This window comes from Pseudorca crassidens, chromosome 3 (assembly GCF_039906515.1).
Source record: "Pseudorca crassidens isolate mPseCra1 chromosome 3, mPseCra1.hap1, whole genome shotgun sequence".
Lineage (NCBI taxonomy): Eukaryota > Metazoa > Chordata > Mammalia > Artiodactyla > Delphinidae > Pseudorca > Pseudorca crassidens.
Window position 1 is genome coordinate 69,743,889 of NC_090298.1, and position 23,145 is coordinate 69,767,033.

General features: G+C 33.1%; 1 protein-coding gene across 1 annotated transcript in view; it reads left to right on the forward strand.

Moving 5' to 3' along the window:
- RASA1 (RAS p21 protein activator 1) overlaps positions 1–23,145 on the forward strand; it is a 108,671-nt gene that overhangs the window by 41,610 nt on the left and 43,916 nt on the right. Inside the window, exons 2-7 of the mRNA XM_067731179.1 lie at positions 7,850–8,002; positions 8,991–9,130; positions 9,744–9,810; positions 13,534–13,651; positions 16,774–16,805; positions 21,144–21,196. Coding sequence (XP_067587280.1) covers positions 7,850–8,002; positions 8,991–9,130; positions 9,744–9,810; positions 13,534–13,651; positions 16,774–16,805; positions 21,144–21,196 — 563 coding nt within the window. The remainder of the gene's footprint in view (positions 1–7,849; positions 8,003–8,990; positions 9,131–9,743; positions 9,811–13,533; positions 13,652–16,773; positions 16,806–21,143; positions 21,197–23,145) is intronic.

Consider the following 23,145-nt stretch of genomic DNA (forward strand, 5'->3'; position numbering starts at 1 on the left):
ATGTCTTTGAGTGTCAGCAATTTGTATAAATTGCCAATATTGTGAAAGTTCAGAGTAGGAGAGGCTGGGGGTATTGGGGTATTCAGGTGAGGGAACTAATATTTCTACTCAGTTTTTCTACTGAGAAAATAGATGTGACTACAAGGCATATACTAGATGATTTTTAGACTTGAAACATCACTTTGGGCAGAATGGTCTTTGGAAGATTCCTTTGAGGGGTTGGCATTTGGGCTCAGCCTGGAGTCACGGTGTCCCCTGGAGGGAAGAGTGATAAAAGATCTCTAGAATGCAGGTGGGAGGACAGTGCAGCTTGAGGAAATAGTTTGAATGAGAGAATGCAAGGCATTCTCCGTGTGGATTCCAGTAAGGGATTATGACTTGAGAATTTCAGCGTAGGCAGGAAATTTTGACAAATTTGTTTTTCTTGGCCTCCCACCTGTCAACTCCTACCATGCTGAAAGCATTGTGCCAAGGGCTAGAGTAGAGAATGTGAAGATGACTTAACGTGCCCAGTGTCCTCAAGTACTTTTCAATCTAATGGAAAAAAAGAGATGTGAAAATGACTAACTATATTACAGTAAGATAAAATATCAAAAAAGAATATAAGAAATAAGCTGGTAGTATGATAGAAGAAGATTAATTATGCCCAGAGGTTCAAGGAGATAGCACGTGAGATAGGCATTGAAGAATGACATGGATTTCCATAGGCAGGCAATAAGGGCATTTCAAATGAAAAGACTAGCATGATCAAAGGGATAGAGACTTCAAAGTATGTGCTTGATGTGTTTAGGAAGTGGCAAGTAGTCCTGTGAAGACTGGGAAAGTCATAAGAATTACTGAATGTCATGTCAAAAGTTCGGATTTTATTCCATAAGCAATGGGACCATTTCAGTTTTTGAGATCTAGTTTCAAGCATAGCTGTTTGGGGAGGTATTATTACAGATGTATAAGGAAATAGAAGAGCAGTGAAGCTAGAAGACCTAATGCAGGAATTACTACAGGACATGATGAGGAAGAATGTTGACAGTGAGAAGGGAAAAGACTAGATAGAAAAAAGGGTATTGAGAATTTGGAATTGTTAAGGCTTTTTGACTAATTGGATATGAGGTAAACAGAATAGAGGAATAAGTCAGAGGTACTGATGAGAGGTTTCCACTAGGTTGAACCATATGTAATTGTTTTTTTGACCTTAAAAAACACAGCAGTATATAGTTTTACCTAATAGCTTGGGTGAGTGGATTGATGTGTGACATAAGTCAAGATGAGAAGCAGGAGAGAAAGAAGAGAAGGGATGTGGGAAAGAATGATGAGGAAGTCTTTTTTTTTTTTTTTAACATCTTTATTGGAGTATAATCTTTGCACAGTTATAGGACGGGTTGAAATAGAAAGAGAAAAAGAGGGCCTGAACGACAGTAATTGGTGAGGTTGGAGATGCAGTATGCGAGTTGGCAGTAGTGTTATGGGTAGAGAGATAGGAAGGAATCAGTGTTGCTTTTGAAGTTTTGAGTCTAAACACTAGGAAAGACGCTGGTGCCATTAACAGGATAGAGGAGTAAAGAGGAAGAGGGGTGTGTGTGTGTGTGTGTGTGTGTGTGCGCGCGCGCGCGCGCATGTGTATGTGTTTGTAAGGATAGTTGCTGATATTTTAGATTTGGTATAGTCATCTTAAGGTGAAGCTTCTTAGCAGGTACTTGGTAACTTAGGCCTGAAGCTTAACTGAGGTACCGAAAGAAGTTCAGCAAGTAAGGTTATAAATCTAGTCTAATTCAGAAGGTTATATTCTTTCCATATTATCTGATAAGAATTAGGCTTGCAAAATATATTTTGAAAGTTTAAAGTATTCTCATATTCCCATATCTGTATATGAATTTTTTTTGGCCTTTGCTTGTCTTTACTTTTTCCCTCTGCCAGTGACACCTTTCTCACCTTCTCAGTCCCTTGCTTTCTCTGAATTAGTTGCTACTTGGCTTGTAGGTTTCCGTTTAGCCATCAGTTTTTTCAGGAAGTGTATACTAAAATGCTAAGACTAGTTTTTCCATATACCCCCGCATTCTAGTACTTGCTGTATCAGATTGCAGTTCCCTGATTCGTCTGTGTTCTCCATGAGACCTATGTCATGGAGTTCTGTGGTATTAACTTGTTTTTCTACCATGTAGCCCAATGCTTGACACATAGTTTGCTGGAGATGGATGAAATAAAAGGCTATGCCAGACTAAAGTTTGCTTTTCAACTTCAGATTCAGTGTTTTAAAGGTATGTCTTAAAATACAGGTTAAGAAATGTTATAGTTGCAGTACGTAGCCACTGAATAACCATACCCTCCAGAGTTTTAGATTGAACGTTGTGAAATTAAACAAAGCAAAACAAAAAAATCACAGTGTTTCTCTTTAGGTAGAAAAACTACCCTTCAAGATAGTTTACAACTATGTTGCAGTAATGCATTCATTGGACCAGATGGTCACAAGTCATCTCGTTGCCCTCTTTTCATGTACTTAGTTACTGATATGACCCTGTAATTGTTGAAGTTCTAAGAGAAGGTCAACTGTAAGAATTGGTAGCTTTTTTTGAGAAATGAAATTTCACTGATATAAGGGCTAGAGGCTGTGAGGTAGGAACTGATGTTAGCCTCGGGCTAGTAAGTATTGTGCTTTTCCTTTATTTTTCCCTTTGTTTTTTTAAATAAATATGTTTGATTAGTGTATAACATTTTTTGGAGAGGGTGTGGCTCTTTCTACTCTTCATTATCTGTTTTCTAGGGTGATGGGAGTTAAGGTTAGTGAGAATGAGACTATCTTGGTCAAGTGTACTTCAATATAAACTTATTTTAAGTCTTTACTGAATTTGTTACAATATTGCTTTTGTTTTATGTTTTGGTTTTTCGCCTGTGAGGCATGTGGGATCTTAGCTCCCCTACCAAGGATTGAACCCGCACCCCTGCATTGGAAGGCAAAGTCTTAACCACTGGACCACCAGGGAAGTCCAATATAAACTTTTGATTGCATAAGCATTGTGTTGTTGGTCCCACCTTTAGTATATTAGTCTTTCAGTAAACTGAATTTTTGCGTGGATGGACATGTAACAGTGTTGTTTCTTTAAAAAATACTCCCACAGAACTTAAACCTTCTTTGGACCCTGTAAATATGTTACCTGTGGCAAAAGGAAAAACAGTTTCTTTTCTTGAGCTAATTTGATCTGAGATATGTAACTAAATGCATAGACAAACACACAGACATACACACATACTTCTTATTTGCCTGAACACACAAATATACTCAAGATGTCAAACATACACATGAATATTTCTTAAGTAATGCAGTTGGTCTAAGGGGCACTACACCTCTTATGCTTAGTCCAGTGGTTGTTCAGGTGAATTTACTAGTGACCAAATTTTAGCCTGTCTGCATAACAACGTGGGGGGGGAAAAAAGACAATAAAATCATTTACTATAAGGTATCTTTACTTTGCCTTCACTTTAAAAAGTCAGTTTATTTTTCTTGACCACCAGCTCAGACTGTATGACTGTGGGGACTATATTAGTTAAAAAGAAATATGGAGGGCTTCCCTGGTGGCACAGTGGTTGAGAGTCTGCCTGCCGATGCAGGGGACACGGGTTCGTGCCCTGGTCTGGGAAGATCCCACATGCCGCGGAGAGGCTGGGCCTGTGAGCCATGGCCGCTGAGCCTGCACCTCCGGAGGCTGTGCTCCGCAACGGGAGAGGCCGCAGCAGTGAGAGGCCCACGTACTGCAAAAAAAAAAAAAAAAAAGAAAAAAAGAAATATGGAGGTTTCAGGAGATTTATAGTAGTTTTAGCAAATGTTTTTAGTATATGTCTTAACCAGACTGAAATAACCAATTTAATTTCAGAAAGGACAGCATGTGTGAGAAAATATGATTAACATCTTTGAGAGTTACAGAAAAACTTTAAAAGTTCATGGTATGATCAGGCACACAGAGTTCCAGGTAATTCAGGTGACAGGAGATTGTTTGGCAATTAGATTTCTGCACTTACGTTTCTCTCTGAGAACTACTGTGCCTGTCAGTGACATAACTAGGAAGAAGAGCATAGTGGAAAGTAAAAGTGATCTGCTGGGAACTTCAATTTAGTTTCCTTTTTAGACAAAGGAAGCTTGTTGATGGTAGTGCTATTTTAATTGTTTTCTACTGTAGTAGACAGTTTCCATTTAGTATTGTCACGTTAGTTTTAAATAATTGTGTAGTTTGAGTTGTATCTGTCTATATTCACACCAGGTTGTTTTCTCATTTTATAGATTTCTATATTATTCTACCTGATTAGGAGAGACTAAAAAACACAAAGGTCCTCCCAAGGCCCCTTAAATATACTGCACCAATGTACAACATGTTTATAAAAACATTCATGTGATTCCAAATTTAAAAGTAAAATGATTCCTGCAGCTTGTCCAACTTGTCTCTTTTCTTGTTGACTTACTTAATACGTAGTTTCATCTTGGATGTTTTATTTTAGATAAACTGATTGTGTAGTGTCTAAGAAAATGAAATCAAGAGACTCCATATCTGTCTGTAAGATTTCGCAACCAAAAATTGCAAAACTAGCTGAGAAAAATGTATTTACTTCTTAAATTTCCTGCTGTTTCTTTTCCCAATCTTCCTTGAAAGACAGAGAGAACAAGAGAGAGGGATAGTTTACTTTTAAATAGAACATTAGATATTTTATTATTAATTTAGGCAAATTTAAGTCACAGTATCTCAAATGCATATTGTCTTTGCCATTCCTCCAAAGAATATATCCACATTGGGGAAAGAGTGGGGCTATTTGAGGGTTTCCTTTTAGAATTGCCAGAAGTGGAAGAATTTCTAGTTTATGAATACTTTGGAGCTTCCAATGTCAATTAATGTGTATGATCTGTTACTGTTCAAAAAAGGCGCTTTGGAAAAAGAAATTTCCTCTTAAAAATCAGTGTTTTAGCAGAAATGAAGATTGGTTTCTCCTGTTCTCTTCCCAAAATTAGATGCAGTGTAAACAGGACTGGAAGGTAGGAAGATAACAGAGGCTTAGGTGATCTAATCATCCATTATGCAACAGTATAAAATTTGATATTTTCATTGATGAAGCTGAATTAGCCCCATAGTCTGTGTATACTGTATATAATTTATATATATATAATTTTATATGTATTAGTTCATTTATAATAATATCACACAGCCTTCTATGAAGCAGGTACTGTTATTATGTGCCTTTTTTAGATGAGGAAACTCAGGCTAAGAAATTAAGAAATTTGCCCATATTTGTACAGCCAAGTGGCAGAGCTAGGATTCAAACACAAGCAGTGACTCTGGAGTCTTTACTCTTAACCATTATACTATACAGCCTATATAGTGCTTTTTCAGTTTTGTTTTTCTTTGAAGGAGTTTAGGACAAATATTTAATGTGTTCTAAGGTTGAGATGGAGATTATGTTCCCTTTTTTTACAAGTGATAGTAATGAGGTACAAAGTATAGAGACTTGACCATAATTATGGAGGTTTCTGATAAGTCCTAGTCTCACCAGTCAGCTTAATCTCTTCTGAAGACGTTTAGGAGGTATCAGTGCAGCCATCCTATCTGTGCAGATATTTAAAATATTCTTGTTAGTATGATTCACCTTGATAATTTGAAGTGAACAATAAAGATAATTCAAGAAATTCTAAGTTTTGATTAACACCATTCAGTTTTTTCCTAGAACAGCTGGAGACTTGTAACAATGGAATGTTTTGAGGATCACGCTCAACTACATATGTGCTCATAAGCCTATTATTGGATAATTTAATTTCAGTTTATAGTCATAATCAAGAATTGACATGTTTTTCCTAATGTGTTCAAAACTTAAGAGTTTTTGGCATAAAAGGAATTACTAATAATCAGGAAACAAAGTTGTTTATTAAGATTTATGTCTCTGTCTTGAACTGAATACCTGTTTTAATGCCAGAATCTTATAGAAAGTACATAGATGTAAAAACTGAAAATCACAAATATATAAAAGTCTTTAGTCAGGTATTTATTATAAATTAGTTATTGTGTAATGCCTCATGCACCTTTGTGTATCGTCTTATGGTGAGTTCACAAGATGAATGAGATTAAAAAATCTTTTAATCTTGACATTTTGACACACCAGAAATTTAACAAGTATCAAGTATACAAAAATAGGTACTTTGTTTAAAATTGTCCTTAATTTTGTCTTTGTTCAATGTGTAAATCTGCTCTGTGGGTTAGCTCCACTACTTAAGGTAATAAGGAATGTACCAGGTTCACATTCCAAGGTTGTCCCATATATTTTCACAGTTAAATAAACTTCTAGCCTAGAATTTCAAAATATTGTCCTGATCATCTACCATTAAATTTTAGCTCTTCAACGAACTTTTAATGATCATTGGTCCAAGCTTTTCCTATTAGAATTAAAAAAAAAAAACTACAAACAGCTCTTAAAAGCTAAATTTGCTTGTCAGTAGCCTCAAAGACAGTGGTTGAACTAAGACTAGAATTCTAGAAGAATGCAATGTTTATTGTTCTTTCCTTTCTTCCTCTAATACTAATGGTTTACAATTATGTTTTTTTCTATTGAGTTATACTGAAGCTTCATGATTGTTTTTCATCATTTATTTTATTTCTGTCTTATACACAAACTGTCAAATAAATGGGTTGGGTTTTAGAAGAAAATTAACAATAATTCTTTGGGGAAGTTCTAAGTTTTTTTTTTTTTTAAATAAACTAAGGAGTCAATGTAAGCTTTCATTACAGCAATCTTACAAAAATAGTCATAGTTCTATTATAGTCTTGACTGTCAACTTATGGCTAGATATTTAAGTATATCAATGTAATATGAATGTTTATTGTTTTCCTCTGAATGTTTCAAGTTAGACAAGTACCAAAGGAAAGTGTAAAAATATTTCATAACAATTACTTTGTAGATTTGTTACCATGACCATATGAAAATTCCAGTCTGTTTCTAAGTGTGCTTCTGTTTATATCAATCCACGTGGCTTTTATAGGCATAGATTGGTAGTATGGATAATGCTAGAGTTGTAGCCATGGTATAGCCAGTCATTTAAGCAAATCATCTAGTAGTATGGTAGGTAGAAGATAGTTAAATTGAGAGCAGGAAAGTTAAAGGGACAAAGGTATTATTTATTGGTTTGGCCAAAAAGTTCGTTTGGGTTTTTCTGTAAGATGTTATGGGGAAACCAAACGAACTTTTTGGCCAACCCAGTATTTCCCACATGTTTGTTAAATAAATGTGAAGAGTTCAAATGCGTGGTTATGGAATGGATCATCTTAAGACAAAAGAGAATAATCAGCTTCATATTGAAATAGGAAATTAGAATAGCAGCCTTTAGACAGTGTCATTCTGTTTTTCTATTTTAGGGCACAAACATTAAAATGGAATAAAGTTTTATTTTCTCCCAGGTACCATGTGCCTTGTTATATCAAGTCTTGGTTCCTTAGTATATAGAGAGGTAGTAAATGAACCATTTGTTTCCATTTGTCCATCTTACTCTTATTTTTCTAGGTAGGCATTAGATTGTAATAAATGTTTTTATCTTGAACAGGTAGACAGTCCTGGAGGTAGAGAGATGGGCAGAAATAGAAGAGGTGAATATGTGAGGTGATTAGACCTGAGCTTATCGAACAGATTAAAAACTGAGTAAATGAATTATTTTTGAGAGACTGAGAAATTAAAAACAATTGAGTTAAAATTGGAATGACTGGTTCAGAGTAAAATGTAAATGTCTAAGTTACATGTAGGTATGTAAAATCTGTAGTAGTATGTTTTTCAACTGCCAGTAGTAATTTTATGGTTGCTATTTTTATTCTAATCTCTTAACCTTTTTTCTTAGGTGGTATCATGGAAAACTTGATAGAACTATAGCAGAAGAACGCCTCAGGCAGGCAGGGAAGTCCGGCAGTTACCTTATAAGAGAGAGTGATCGGAGGCCAGGGTCCTTTGTACTTTCATTTCTTAGCCAGACAAATGTTGTCAACCATTTTAGGTAAGTCTTTATTCCTATTATGAGGCTACATAGTGTAGCTATTTTGCTGTAGTATTCATAAATATACCTGCTTTAGTGACATTTAAATAATGGAGAAAGAAATGTGTTTTCAATTAAATGATTTAATAAGTGATTTAGAGTAGATACTATTGAATGCTTACTTTTTTTAAAAAAACAGTATTATTGGACTTTTTTGTGCTAATCATAAGTGTAGTTATCACTTTTAAAGTATAAAGAATTACAAAGAAACTTTGAGTGGTAAAGCAGAAAGAAAGGAAATGTATACTTTCAGACCACAGAGTAACAGAAAATATAGAAACAGTATTTTAAGAGTGCAGTTTAATTCATTTTAGCTTCACTGTTCTGAAACTCTGCATTCATTTCAATTAAACAGGCATCTGGATTTTCAAGTACAGATATCAAAGTTTGTATCAATATATTTACATATATTATTGTCTTTGACTTCATTTTTATGGGAGCCATTGAAAAAAATTATCTAGCGCCTGTAAAGTTAACTGATAAAATGTTTGTATATCCTTAATTTTCAGATTTTAAAATAGACTTTAAGAGTACTGTCATATCACGTGTAAAATGTGAAATTATTATTATACTCTGTAAATATTTCAAGAGATCTGTAAACTACTTTTAGCCAAAGGAAACTAATTAAAATTGCTATTTTGTCTTAAATATGGAAAGTAAGAAGAGTTATCTGAGGATGGATTTATAAATATTTTAATGAATTATGTAATTGAGGTTTATAAGTCAGAAATGTATTTCATATCAAATGCATACATATATCTTTTCAAAAGAAATAATAACCTCAAGTAATTTGCATATGGTGAAGGTATTAATAAGTGGTATTTTAATATAAGGATGCAGATAAAGGAAAAGTATGAAAATTATCGGTTTATAATTTACATGGAACTTGGTCTTAAAAATTGGTTATAAAGGTTTTTGTTTTACTGTATTTTTTTTCCTGTACAAATAGGATTATTGCTATGTGTGGGGATTACTACATTGGTGGAAGACGTTTTTCTTCTCTGTCAGACCTAATAGGTTATTACAGTCATGTTTCCTGTTTGCTTAAAGGAGAAAAATTGCTTTATCCAGTTGCACCTCCAGAGGCAAGTAAAATATCTTTCAAAACTTTATTATTTCATTTTACTGATGGGTTTAGCTCTTGTTCAGTTTCTCGTGACGTTTATTGTAATATAATTCAAGATTTAATTCTGGTTGTAGTGTCAGAGCATAACTGGCAACTTCTTTAAAAAAAGAAAGAGTAATTTTTCTGTTACTTTGTATTTAAGTTACTAGATTTTTTTTATTGTACTGTATGGTGATACCCTAACAAATATTTCTGAATGAATGAGGAGTAATTACTGATATCATAGTGCTAATGCTGAAGTTGCTGCAAGATTCTGAAATGTCTTCTGCATCATTGGAGAAAGGTTACTTTATATGTTGCGTAGTGTATTTAAGATTAAATGATAACTCATATTACCTGATTAAAAACATATTGGTTATACTGTTAAAAGAATTTCTGTACAAACAACAACAAAACAAGATGAGCATTTCCAGAGTTTGGGTATTCAGAGCTTCAGTAAAAAATAGTTTGAATGATCCTACAGAATTTATAATGTGGAGTTTTACTGGCTTTAACTTTGTGTGGACATACCCAATTTGACTTTGACATAGAAAGGTTATCTTTTGTAAATCAATTTTTTTTATGGTTTCTAGCCAGTAGAAGATAGAAGGCGTGTTCGAGCCATTCTCCCTTACACAAAAGTACCAGACACTGATGAAATAAGGTATTTTATGATATAATCTCGTTTATAGGCATTTGAAACAGGCATTTGAAAGACTGAAAATTTGTTGCTCTTGGACTAGGAAGGTTTTGGAAATTGAGGAAATAGCATCCAGCAAAGCATGCCCTTAATATTAAGTCCATTGTTCCTGTCCCCCTGTGTTGGCTTATCTGTTCAGACTGTGAATTTGGATCAGAGAGGCCACAGTGAAGATGACAGGAGAAATAACTTAGCTTTCATTAGACTATCTGTGACAAAGTAAGGAGAGTTCTTATATATAATTTGTTTTTATTATTTCTATAGAATTTGATTTATTATATAATTGGATAATTATTATCAAATTATCTGTATCTTTCTATAAGTTTAGCTTTCTGATAGAAAATTTGTTTATTATTGGTAAAATGTTAAGGCTACTTTGAATAATTACTGATTCTGAGTTTACAGCTTCTCATTGACATCAACAGCAGTATTTAAAATGTAGTGATAACTTTTGGGAGGTACTAAAAATTTCTGGAAATATGGTATTTTAAAAAACAAAGATTCAACTATCTGAAATCTCCAAGTAGGCATTCCATTTTTATATGATTGTCCTCAAAATAACTTCTCATTTAGTTCTTATTGGCACACCTTTTTTTGTGATCTAAGCTGGAAAAGCCAGTGAAAGAAAGAGAAGGGAAAGAAAAACAGCACTGAACTGCAAATTCGGGAATTTTGGGTAATTTGTAAATTCCCAGTGGGATCATCTAGGACAGCAGCTCTCAAAGTGTGATACATGTAACCCTGGGGATCCTTGAGATCCATTCAGATGATTCATAATATCAAAACTATTTTTATAATAATACTAAGACATAATTTGCCTTTTTCACTGTGACATTTACATGATGGTTCAGAAGCCATGGATAGTAAAACTGCTGGTGTCTTAGCACAAATCAAGGCAGTGGTAACAAACGTATATCGTTTTTCACTGCCCCATGCTTGCAGTTAAACAAAAAAAGCCAGTTTCGCTTACGAATGTTCCTGGTGAGACAAGAAAAAATATTTGTTTTATAAATCTCAACCTATGGCTACACATCTTTTTAATATCTTTGTGATGAAATGGGACATACTCATAAAGCACCTCTACCGTGTACCACAGTTCAAATGTCTTGAGGAAAAGAGGTGCTTTGAGAGCCGAACTAGCTGCTTTTTTTTTTTGTGCACATCATTTTCACTAAGGAGAATGACTGACAGGCAAATTATGGTTATTCAGACTTGAATATCTGACTTTTTAATTTTTTTAAAGAACAAAGTGAATCTGTTACTTCAAGGGAAATAACTGGCAGTATTTGTTGCCAATGACAATTTGAGCTTTCGAGGAAAAATTAGTATTTTGGAGACCCTATATTTGCCATCAGGAGTTTGACAGCTTCCTAGATACTTAATGACTTTTCTGATGAAATGGTGCTGATATTGAAGAATGTGATGTTTTGATACTGTATAATGTGTTTATATCTGGATGATCTGCATAGCTCAGTGAACCAGTATTTTCTAAATGATCAATGCATGATGTTACAAAATTATGGCTGGGTAAAAGATCCATTCACAGTGCAAAATAGACCAATAGAGGTTATTAGAATGGTACAGAAAGTTCATTGATACATAGTTTTAGATTCCACATTACAACCAACCTCCAAGAAAGTACCACTAGTCAAGTTTTGGGGTTAATGTAATAGAATATCTATAATTATCTGAGAGGCTATTAAAATACTCATCCCTTTCACAACTACATATTTGTATAAAGCCAGATTTTCCTCATATACTTTAAGCAGAAAAACCATATAGCAACAGATTGAATAAAGAAATGGATATGAGAATCCAACAGTTTTCAGTTAAGCCAGACATGAGATTTGCAAAAATGCAAGGCAATAACATTCTTATTAAACTTGTAAAGATTATAATTATTTTTCATTTTTTATGTTACCATGTTAATAGGGTATATTATTATTTTAAAAGGAATTAATAAATATTTTTAAACATTTACATTTTAAATTCTAATATGGTAATTATCAATAGATATAATCCAAGTGAATAAATGAAAGCCTGTTAGGGTATCACTTTTTAAAACTGTGAAGGGGTCCTGAGAGACCTTCCAAAAATTGAGTACTTCTGATCTAGGAAGATGAAAATTTAAACAAGAATTAGAATGACAGAAATATGTATGAAGTTATGAGTCTTTTTAAATTTATATATACCTGAGAAGTGTTTTGTTTTTTTTAAAAGTAAAAACATCTGAAGATTAATGAGATTTAATAAAGCACTTTAACCTGTTTTGAGGAAAAATGCAAAATAATGCATAATTAATCTTAGGATTATGATGTTTCTACCAGTAAGCTTTTTATTTTTCATGTTTTTGTTTTTTGCATCATAAAAAGTTTGTAGTATAGAAACAAGTCAAAATTTAAAAAAAAAAATCTTAAGACTGCTTTTGACCAAAAATGAAACTTGTCATTTCTCATTTCTCTGACTTCTATTTTAATGTATTTATTTAGGTGGTTGGTTCCGGAAAGGAACAATTTATACTTGGCTAAGTGGTAATGTCTGCCCCCTTTCAGCTAGTGAAATACTGGTCATTGTTAAGAGTTGTAGAATCAAGGTAGAATGCAGTATTCTGTGCTTATTCAAAAAGAGTGCATCTGAAGCATCGTGTACAAGTTTTTATCCTTGAACTGGTCCAAGTAACAGTGAAGCTTCAGATATTTTAGAGAAAAACAAAGTTTTCAAAGGTATGAGAAGAGATTTACTTACTATAACTTTGGTTTGTGAATATTAAGACTTAAAGGAAAATTTATTTTAAAAATACATATATATTACAGATAGGGATATAGATACAGGGTCAATGGTAGCATCCAGTCAATCTTAAAACCTTAAGCACTCAAAGGCATTTGTTCAAGCCTAAAAGGAAAAGTTCAAGGAATTACTGATGGTTTTATATTGATGACATACATCAACAACTTTTTAATCCTGTGATTGTGTGGAGGTTGAAAACATCTAGATTCCAATGAAAAGAAACTAGATTGTGTATACATCCCTCCACTCAGGTATTGGTAACAGCAAAAACATGCATGCATTCTCATTACGTATACCCCTTGGTACCACTTTCGGAGAAAGAATGCTATACTTGTTGGACCATGGATAGCTGAGTGAAGTAAATAAACCCTAATGTTTTTTATGAGAAAAATGTTACTCTCATAAGCATCTGTGTGATAAGGCTAATTATGCTTATTTAAAATAAACTTCTTCTAAAGTAACCTTATCTTGTATATGTGGAATGAGTTAATATTTAGTTTATGTTTATAATTTTATGTCTAACCTATATGTGAAAGAGTAATAACATTGAAACTTAAATTTTAAAGTTCAGTTTTCTTGTAGTTACACCCCAAAGCCTGTAATATATGTATAATTACTGTTTACATAAATTCCAGTTTGAATCTCTAACAATAATCCAGTGATACAGACAGTATAGGTACTGTTATTAAACCCATTTTATGCATGTCGAAATTAAGATTCAGATAAGTGTCTTTTACATGTAGATGATGACAGAAACAGGACAAAAATCTAGAGTATTTGACTTTAACCCCTTGCATTTTCCAGTATCATATTATCTCTGTGAGGTGGTACATAATCAATTAAATTTCCATGTTTAAAAATTTTATTTAATTTTAATAACTTCATAATTGCTATTTTCAGTTTCTTAAAAGGAGATATGTTCATTGTTCATAACGAGTTAGAAGATGGATGGATGTGGGTTACAAATCTAAGAACAGATGAACAAGGTCTTATTGTTGAAGACCTAGTAGAAGAGGTGGTAAGTTTTGTTCTTTTCTTCTCCTTCTCAGAATTCTAAATACTTTTTAAATTTTGGAACTTGTCCATAATCAGGGAAATTAGCTATGGATATATTTCTTTTATGAAAAACCTCAATTCATAAGTACAAGTAATTTTTCATTAAAACGTATTTACTGTTGGTAATGCTATTTATTTGTAAATAGCGCAACCAAGCTAGCATGTTTTAATCTGTGGTTGCCAATTTTCAGGATGTTTTCATGAGTTTCTAAGAATTAAAAATGTATTAACATGTGTGCTTATTTGTATCCCTTTTTGTCTTCTTGGTCTTCCTTATAAATGATGTTATGTCCAACTGATCATGGAATCTCAAATGGTTGCACGTTTGCTTTCAAACTCTTTATCTCCCAAATATATGTATAATTTTCTAGTAACCTTGGAAAAATGGAGTTATATTACACATATATTATCACATGGTTCTATATTTTGAATATTTCCCTTGTTTTCAATGTCATCACAAAATACATTATCAGTAGTCTTAGACACTATATATAATCGTGTTTGTGCATTTTTAGATACAGATCAGCGTTCAAGCGGCATATGCATTTCAGATACAGTATTGAGTATCACTGAAACATATTAAACATTGTATTGTAGTTTTGGAATTCACTCTTCTCTTTTGGATTTGTCCAGCAGGATGGAATGGTTGTCTGTTATTTTTTACAACCCTCAGAGTGACTGTTTTTAAATTATGCCTTGAACCTGGTAATATGCTGAAACGTGTGCTCTGATTATTGTTCCAGGAGGACGGCAGTGGAGAATATTTTTCTTTGCTATTAATTCTCTTGTCTGCCTATTCTGGCAGCCAGATCTTGATATGTAGCAGTAAAACATACTGAGGAAAAGTGGGAGGAGTTGAGGAAATGGTATGATACGTTCCATACTCATAGTCACATAGTTACTTAGTGGAAGAGCTGGGATTAGAACTAATTCCTAGATTAGAATTCTGTACTCTACAGCAAGAGTGATATTTATTCTGTATGGACAGGAAGTGTTCAAACTGAAGAATCTTAACATCTACATTAGTTTTACTACAAAGTTTCTTAGTAGTATGTTGGATTTTCTTTCTGCTGTAACCCCCCTACTCCCATTATTCTGATTATTTAAAGGAATTGAGGTGTAGTTGAACTTTTCTCTCAAGCTCTTGGAACTCTGGGTCAAATTTAACAAGATAAATTTTAATAAGGATAAGTGAAAGTTATCCATTGAATATAGGGGAAAAAAGAAAACAAAAGCCCAGTTTAAGATAAGGAGACATGACCTAACATACAAGGAAAGAAAAAAAAAGGAGAACAAGTTAACAACTCAGTGTGAGTGAACAATGTGATGTGGCTGTTAAAAATGAATATGGTCATACTTTGAATTAGTAGTGGAATGGTTCCAGGTTAGAATTATAAACAGTTTTTACTTCAGTATTTAGAATAATTTTTCATAATGGTCTTCACTGAAACATAGTGAATCCTTGTAGATTGGAGAGCCATTTGGAGATTGTCTAGATTTCAGACATTTGGTTGCTGGATGGATTTAAGGAAGTTCCCACCCTGAAATTCTAATTTTCATTACTGTTCTCCAAGCATATTTGTGTACTATATTATGTCTTAATTCCAGAATGTAAGCTCTGTGAGGATTTTTGTCTCTGATTCAGTGTGTCCCTGTTGCCTAGAATAATGTCTGGCATTAGCAGGCATTCAGTAAATGTTTGTTGAATGAATGGATGTCTCTATGCCTATTCTTTTCCCTCTTCCTTGACACTCCTGCCCTGCTAAACTGCTTTGTAAAATTTGATTCATCTATCAATTCGGCTCAGATGTTGCCCCTTTTTTTACACCCTTTCTTAGGCTAAGTTGTTTCCTCGTGTGTTTCCATAGCACCTTGTTAACTTTATAACCCATTACATTTAAAATTAATTTATTCTGTAAACCTCTTATATAGAGATTAACGCCTTTTGGGCAGGGATAATGCATTTTGTTTTTATGTAATTTGCTTTTAGCATTTTGTAATATAGAAGGCATTTAGCAAGTGTTTGATTTTAATTTGGTTAGATATTTGATATTTGAGTGAGGACCAAATTTAGAGAAGTAAATCCATGTGTACTTAGTTCATTTTTCTACCCTTTCCTTCGTTATTCAGTGGAAACTTGATGCCAGGTACTGTGCTGGGTACTAGGACTACAATTCAACAGATATTCAGTGAAAATTATGTGCCAAGCGTTGTGCTAGTGGTTGTGGTAGTCAGTGTTAACAAAAAATGGCTCAGGTCTTAAGATGCTTATAGCCATGATAATGGAATGAATATCACCTAGTATATCTTAAATAATGGCAATATTAAATAGAGTAGGGTAAAGTTCAAAAGATGAAAAAAGAAGGATGTCTTTTCTATTCAGAGTAAAACTTCATGTTTATGTTTTAGGGACTCAGTGTCTTACTGAGGAGGTAGTGTTTGAGATAGATCCTGCCTAGATGGTTTAGATTTTAACTAACAGGTAGGAAGTAGTGAGTGGAAAGAACATTCTAAGTAAAAAAGAGCAAGCTACAGTGGTGGGAAAATGTAGATTAGCAAAGAAGTAGTTTATGAGTGACCGTGGTATAGATACCTAAAGAGAAATGGTAGTATGAGACAGGAAACGTAGACCTGAGTCATTGGTAAAGAATTCTGGTTGTAAACTGAGGAGTTTGTGGGCAGTAGAGAGGTACTAAAGGTCTGGTTTTTAAAATTTGTTTATTTTTGTTTGGTTTGGTTTGGTGTTTCTTAATGCAGGGCAAAGTTGCAGTTGAAACTGATGAATCCAGATTGGAGTGGTGGGGTGGGATGGGGCACAGAGATAATTATACTAGTTGGCTGTTGTTAATAGTTTAAGAAAAGAGAGGAGAAGGGCCTGGATTAGCGTAATCACAACAAAGAGAGAAGAGGACTAAGGGGGAGAGTTTTGGAAAGACCTTTCATGAATAGAAACACCTTTTCTTGTATATACATAAATAAATATGAAGGTCAGGGTGTAGATATGTTTGAAGATAAGATTTTATTAATTTTAATTAAAATATATTAATAATTACATAAAAACTGTCTTAATGTCTTTCCCTTTAGGGCCGGGAAGAAGATCCACATGAAGGCAAAATGTAAGTCTGTGTTAACTATTAAAGGGGAAAAAAATATATTGTAAACTTACTAATTGGAAAACTTTGATCTAAAAATATTTTAAAAGAAAATTGATACTTCTTGAGCTGACTTAAACATTTTTTTTTATTTGGCTTGAGTTGATTTCTAACTATTTTCTTAAGGACCTAGTGATAATGAAGGTGGCTTATACCTACATATAACTCTTATATCACCAAACTAAAGACTTTTTGATAAACAGTACATTAATAACATTGTGAATGTCATAATTCCTCACATTGTTTTTGGTTTTCTTATTGATTTATTCATAGTGTTTCTTGTTTTTATTGCCATTATCTTTTATGTACTTTATGGTTCAGTTTTTGTTTTGTTTTTTTAAAGTCAGAGAGCTTTTCCCCCAAATTATGGTTCTTTACCATATTAATAAGATTCTGCAAGGACTTTATTTTCATAATTTTTTCAGGCTGATTTTAAGTATAAGGGCTAATTCAAAGACCAGGTATTACTACACCTACTACTTGCCACATTCTTATTTTATATTCCTACTGTTTGCTACATTTTTCTCTTATATTCCAGAAGTTATTAGTTGCTTTTATGGGAGATCACTCCACATGGTGTTTCAGCTTTGCTCTAATTTTATTAATGTCCTTGAAGATATTTTTTAGTGTCCTTCTCATCCCTCTTGATATTTATTTGTATATGTTTTCTTTTAAAGGGCTTAACTTCAAAAAAAATTTTTTTTCTTTTTCTTTTCTTTTTTAACATCTTTATTGGAGTATAATTGCTTTACAATGGTGTGTTGGTTTCTGCTGTATAACAAAGCGAATCAGCTATATGTATACATATATCCCCATATCCCTTCCCTCTTGCATCTCCCTCTCACCCTCCCTATCCCACCCCTCTAGATGGTCACAAAGCACCGAGCTGATCTCCCTGTGCTATGCAGCTGCTTCCCACTAGCTATCTGTTTTACATTTGGTAGTGTATATATGTCAATGCTACTCTCTCACTTCGTCCCAGTTTACCCTTCCCCCTCCCCGTATCTAAAGGGCTTAACTCTTAATCCAAATTCTGTTTTACTCATATTATTTTAATAAACTGTTCATCTAATATGTTTTCAGTGGAATATTTTTTCTTTCCTTCCTGTCGGCAATTATGGATGGAATTTAAGGCTTGCCTCTCGAGTGTTTGCTTATTCTGAATTCTAACCATTAGAACATGAAAACAAACTGAATACTCCACTTTCAGTCATCTAATTTAGTTCCCACCCTTTCTTAAGTGGAACATATGAGATTTTCTGAGTTCATTTTCCTTATTGTTCTGTGCAGCTGCAAAGTAGGCTTCATCAGTGAGACTGTACTTTGTTGATAGTACTAGTTTGAAGTCTTCTCACTACCTATGTGAGGAGTTGCAAATTCTAATTAATGTTTGGAGGAGGCATACAGATAATGTAAGCAAATGAACTGGGTCAGGTGTATATATTCCCATTTTTCTCAAATTACAATAATCTTGATCTTTCTTATTTTCCCACTTTGATAGCGATCAAGGAACATGGAAATGTTTGGCTACTGTAAGAAAATAACACTGCAAGTGTGGTAGTAAATGGAAACTAACATTTACTGTTTGTATCACAGAAGACTGCAGGAAGTCAAAAACTAGACAGTGTTTGCTGGCAGTGAGGTGACCGGTCTAACTGATGTGTAAATGTGTGTGAGTCTAGTGTTATGAAAGCCTCCTGATTTTCAAGAGAAGCAAGAAATCTATATTTTTATCCCTATTTAAAATAATACCATAAATTCTTTTTAAAAAGAAAAGAAAAAAAAAGAGAGGTCAAATACCAATAAACATTTAAAGCTATATCCAGTTTTCTTAAAAGGTATAAATCCCAGTTTCACTGGGAAATCTTTTTTTAAAATTTAATACATTTGTGATCATTCCGTATTCTGAACTTTATAGTTTTCAACTTATTTGGTATTTAGCATAAGCTAAATTTGCATTGTTGGTTTATTTTATGTATTTGTCAGTTCCTTCTGATTTCTTAAGGTGTTGACTGGCAGTGAAGCATCCTCAGTAACATCCCCGAGTGCCTTTTCAGACTAAATAGATGGTATAATTTTAGCTGTGTTCCTTTTCAGCTCCATATTTCCATGACACAAGTACCAAGTCCTGCTGTTTTTATCTTCTAAAATATGTCTTGAATGTGTGCCTTCTTCTCAGTCTTAAGCAACCATATTCTAGTTCAGGCCCTTTTCATCTCGTACTAGGACTTTGATGTAGCAATAACCTCTAAGTTGGTCTTGCTTGACACTTTAGTCTCCTCAAATCCTTTCTTCTAACAGCTAGAATAATTTACCTAAAACATGTGTCTGACTGTATTACTTTCTCACTTAAAATTCTTGCCTGATTCTCTTTACCTTAGCAGAGTCTGAAAAGATCTGATCCAGGTCTTGTGTCCTTTATAAGCCCTATCTCTTGTCATTTCTAGTTTTATATTCTACTCTCCGGCTTGTAGATCTTCAAATGCTCAGTACTGTTTTTCTCCTTCGCTCAAGCTACTTCCTAGGCCAGAATTCCCCTCCATTGTGTTTGGTTAGTGCCTATTCTTACTTAGAGACTTAACCTATTTATCACTCTTCCCAAGAAGTCTTCTGTTATCTTCCCCCTTATACACCCTACAGAATTGGTTGCCCTTCTCTGTTATTCTAAAAATGCCCTCAGCATGTACCTATCACTGCGCTTTGTTATATTTTCTACATTCTTTTTATAGTTATACAGTATTTATGTTCCTTTTTCTTACTAGAATGGGGACTTCCTAAGGTCACAGTCTCATTTTTCTATTATTGATACAAACCATGTGCTTGAAATATACTCATTTTACATGTGGTAATAAATGCCTGAATGAGGAAACTCAGATCCAATCCTTTCAGAAAGCAGTATTGCCAATTTGTTCTCTAAACGCTATTTTTTGCCCCCTCCCCCTTTCAGATTCCCCTTTTCTCCTTTATTCTAGCTATAGAGAAATATAGAATGGGCCTTCGAGGTCATCTAATCAACTGTCTACTAGAATATAGAAATGTTGTTTTAGCATTTGTAGTAAATGGTCATTTCAGCTGTGTTTGAACGCAGGATGGCACTTTACTGCCTTTTAAGGCAGCCTGGACTGCTCCAGTTATTGTATACTTGTTTTAAATGATTCATAATTAGCTTTATGAGCCTCAGGAAATCTGAATTAGTGAGTTAAGGGTTGGAATAAAGTTAAAGAGAGAAAGTAAAAGTTTAACATTTTATTCATGTGAAAATTTAAAAATTCAGTTATATTTTATACTCTGACCAGTAATAATATGGATAATTTAAAACAGTATGAACAGCCTCTAAACCTGTAACATTGGATTTTAGGGCATTTATATATTTTAGTCTTGTAGTATTTTTACTTTCCAACTTGTTCTTTAAGCCACAATTAAAAATAATTATAGACCCTAAGAATATATGGCAAAGTGGTAGAGAGGTAATCTAGAGTTGTCAGCTTGGTATTAACGTATAACACGTCTTAATCAGCAAGATAGATAATAGTCCTTCAGATGAGAGATTTTAAGTAATTACTAGTAATTAATTTTTTAAAACAGATATATCATTTTAAGGTAAATTATTTAAATACTTTAGTTATTATATGCAGTAGATTTTGACTATAATGCCTTTTATAATAATTTCTAAAGGCTTATTTTAAGTATGCAGAACATTAAATATTCTAGCAATCTGATATGATAGGCCATTAGCTCAAATAGAATTAGTAATACTAAGTCATTCTTTTCTTTCAGTTCTTGATGTTGATATCTATTATTTCTCATCATTCAGTCTTATTTTCTGGCTTTCAGTAAAGTATGAATCAACCATGTTGATTTGAAGAGAGAACTTATAGAGAAATTCACTTTGAGAGAAGTATGAGAAAAATTAATCCACTAATTTTTTTTCCGGGCAGTTCTGGTAGGCTCTACCTCTACCACTCCCCCCTCCTAATAAAAAGAAAAAAGAATGCTAGCTATGATGTAAGCTTAACAATTTGTCATTATCAGAATTAAAATCATTGCTGTTTTTGTATTGGTAATTAATATGGAAATTGTAGTTAATAATAGATAGTCCCTAATTTTTCTATATTTTGTTGAACTTAGGCATGTTTACAAAGTGTAGTAACAAATGTAAAAGGAATGAGGTCATTTGATCAATTGCATTGCATTTATTTCATTATGTCAGCTTGAATTAAACTTGTGTTAGTTGTTTAGTTTTGATGGTATAACAGCAAAAAAGACTTTTGATTTACATATTTAATATATTCTTTTTTCAAGATGGTTCCATGGGAAAATTTCCAAACAAGAAGCTTATAATTTACTAATGACAGGTATTTATATATTCACTTTCCTTTTCTAATGTTGTTATTTAAAAAGAATAAAAAAGTGAACCAACCATTTATCATGTATTTTGCCTTTAGCATTCATTTGATATTTATGTATATTGTAATTTCTTGCCCAGCATAGATAAATTGCTGTTCTTGGTTTTGGGTGTTCTTTAGTTGAAAACATGCAGTATAAAATTCAGTGCAGTGTGTTTTCCTTCTGCACCAGGCCCCTGTATTCTTCCTTAGAAGCAGTGCCAGATGAGTGCTTTTTCCAGAAGTTTCATGTCTGTCTGTCTTCCTCACCCCTACTTACCCCGCTACACATACCCCCCCACACGCTCTCACAGGAACATACAACACACTTTTTTCATGTTAAGATGTATTTTGGGAAATCATTCCGTATCTGCATATATAAATTTTCATTATTCTTTTTAATGACCATAAGCTTTCCATTGTACAAATACCATAATTTATTATCAGTCTCTTATAGAGGAATATCATGTTGTTTTCATTTTCTTGCTGTTCAGGTGCAGCAAATGTTCTTGCATTTATCTTTGTATACTTGTAGAATTATAAAATTGGGCCTTATTTAAAATATGTTGATTTTAACATTTCCTAAAACTGTGTGGTTACAGAGATATGCAAAATAAAAATTGAATTGTACTGTGGGTTTATTATTTAAAACAAAAACTATTTCATTATCACTTATCCTAACTAAAATTTAAGACTGAATTAATTTAGTTACCAAATATCTCTTCAGGAAACCGTACTTTAGAAGGATTTGAGAGAAGTTAATAAGTAATCTGTAATTTAGAAGTCTTAGTTCTTTAAAAATGACCAGAGTTCAATGTATATGATGAATAAACCACTGATCATTTAAAGATCTTATCTGAGTTACTGTTCAAGACATAAGTCATTGCCTTTAATGTAATTAATAGTTAGCTCTTTTGAAAGATGTATGGCAGTTTTAGGAAGTATTCAATTTTATTGTGGGGATATAGGTTAAAAATTCATTAAAGAACATGGTAATTCTATATGGTAGTAACAGAGACCAAATGCTCAACCAAAATGACATGCTACCTGCTTTCAAAGTGGGACCAAAATATTTATTTTAGTGAATTTACTGAATTTTGAATATACACTTATGATTTTGAACTTGCACCACCAAATACCTGAGGCGCTCAGTCTTGTTTTAGACATGTAAATTGAAAAAGAGCTAAACTTAATTTCCTTACGTTAGTTTTTATTTTCTTTCGGTCATGTGCTCTTTTAAGAGTCTGATGATTTTCTCCCAGGAAAAATAAGCACTAAAGCACATAAGCACTTGCATGCACAGTTTTGCAGTAATTCTTATTTTTTGTATTGAACATGAAATTACTTGGTAGTAAATGCCTTGGATAGATGATTGGAACTATTAGTAATTTACATAAAAATGACGTCTGATATTCTAAGTGTTCATTGTGCTTTCCTAAAAGCAATCAAGTTCTGATCTTTTCTGTCATTAGGACTTAAACAGAGAAAAGGTAAAAAAGCATCTTAGTGGTAAAAGTCACTGCCAATTGCAGATGTCAAAAAGACTTCTCTAAAATTAATATGAAAATATTTAATACATGATAATTTGCTTCTGTATGACTATTCAAGATCGTGCCTATTAAATGAAAAATAGTGCATGTGTATTGATTTTGATTAGGTACACAAATATTTCAGTTGTTTTGAATCTACTTTTGTAAGCTTTTGGTACTATTTTATTATAGTTATGACTTTTTAATGTTTAATCAGAAGCATTACTTAAGTACAGAGTGTTCTTAAATAAAATTCACTTTAACTTTTTTAGACTTTTCTTTTGCAAACAGAATGTAGTAGTTTTAGCCAGTAACCCCATCTGTGGTTAGAGTATTCTTTCCAAGTTATGACAGGTGTAGACTTATTAACCAGAAGTCAGTGCTGCACAT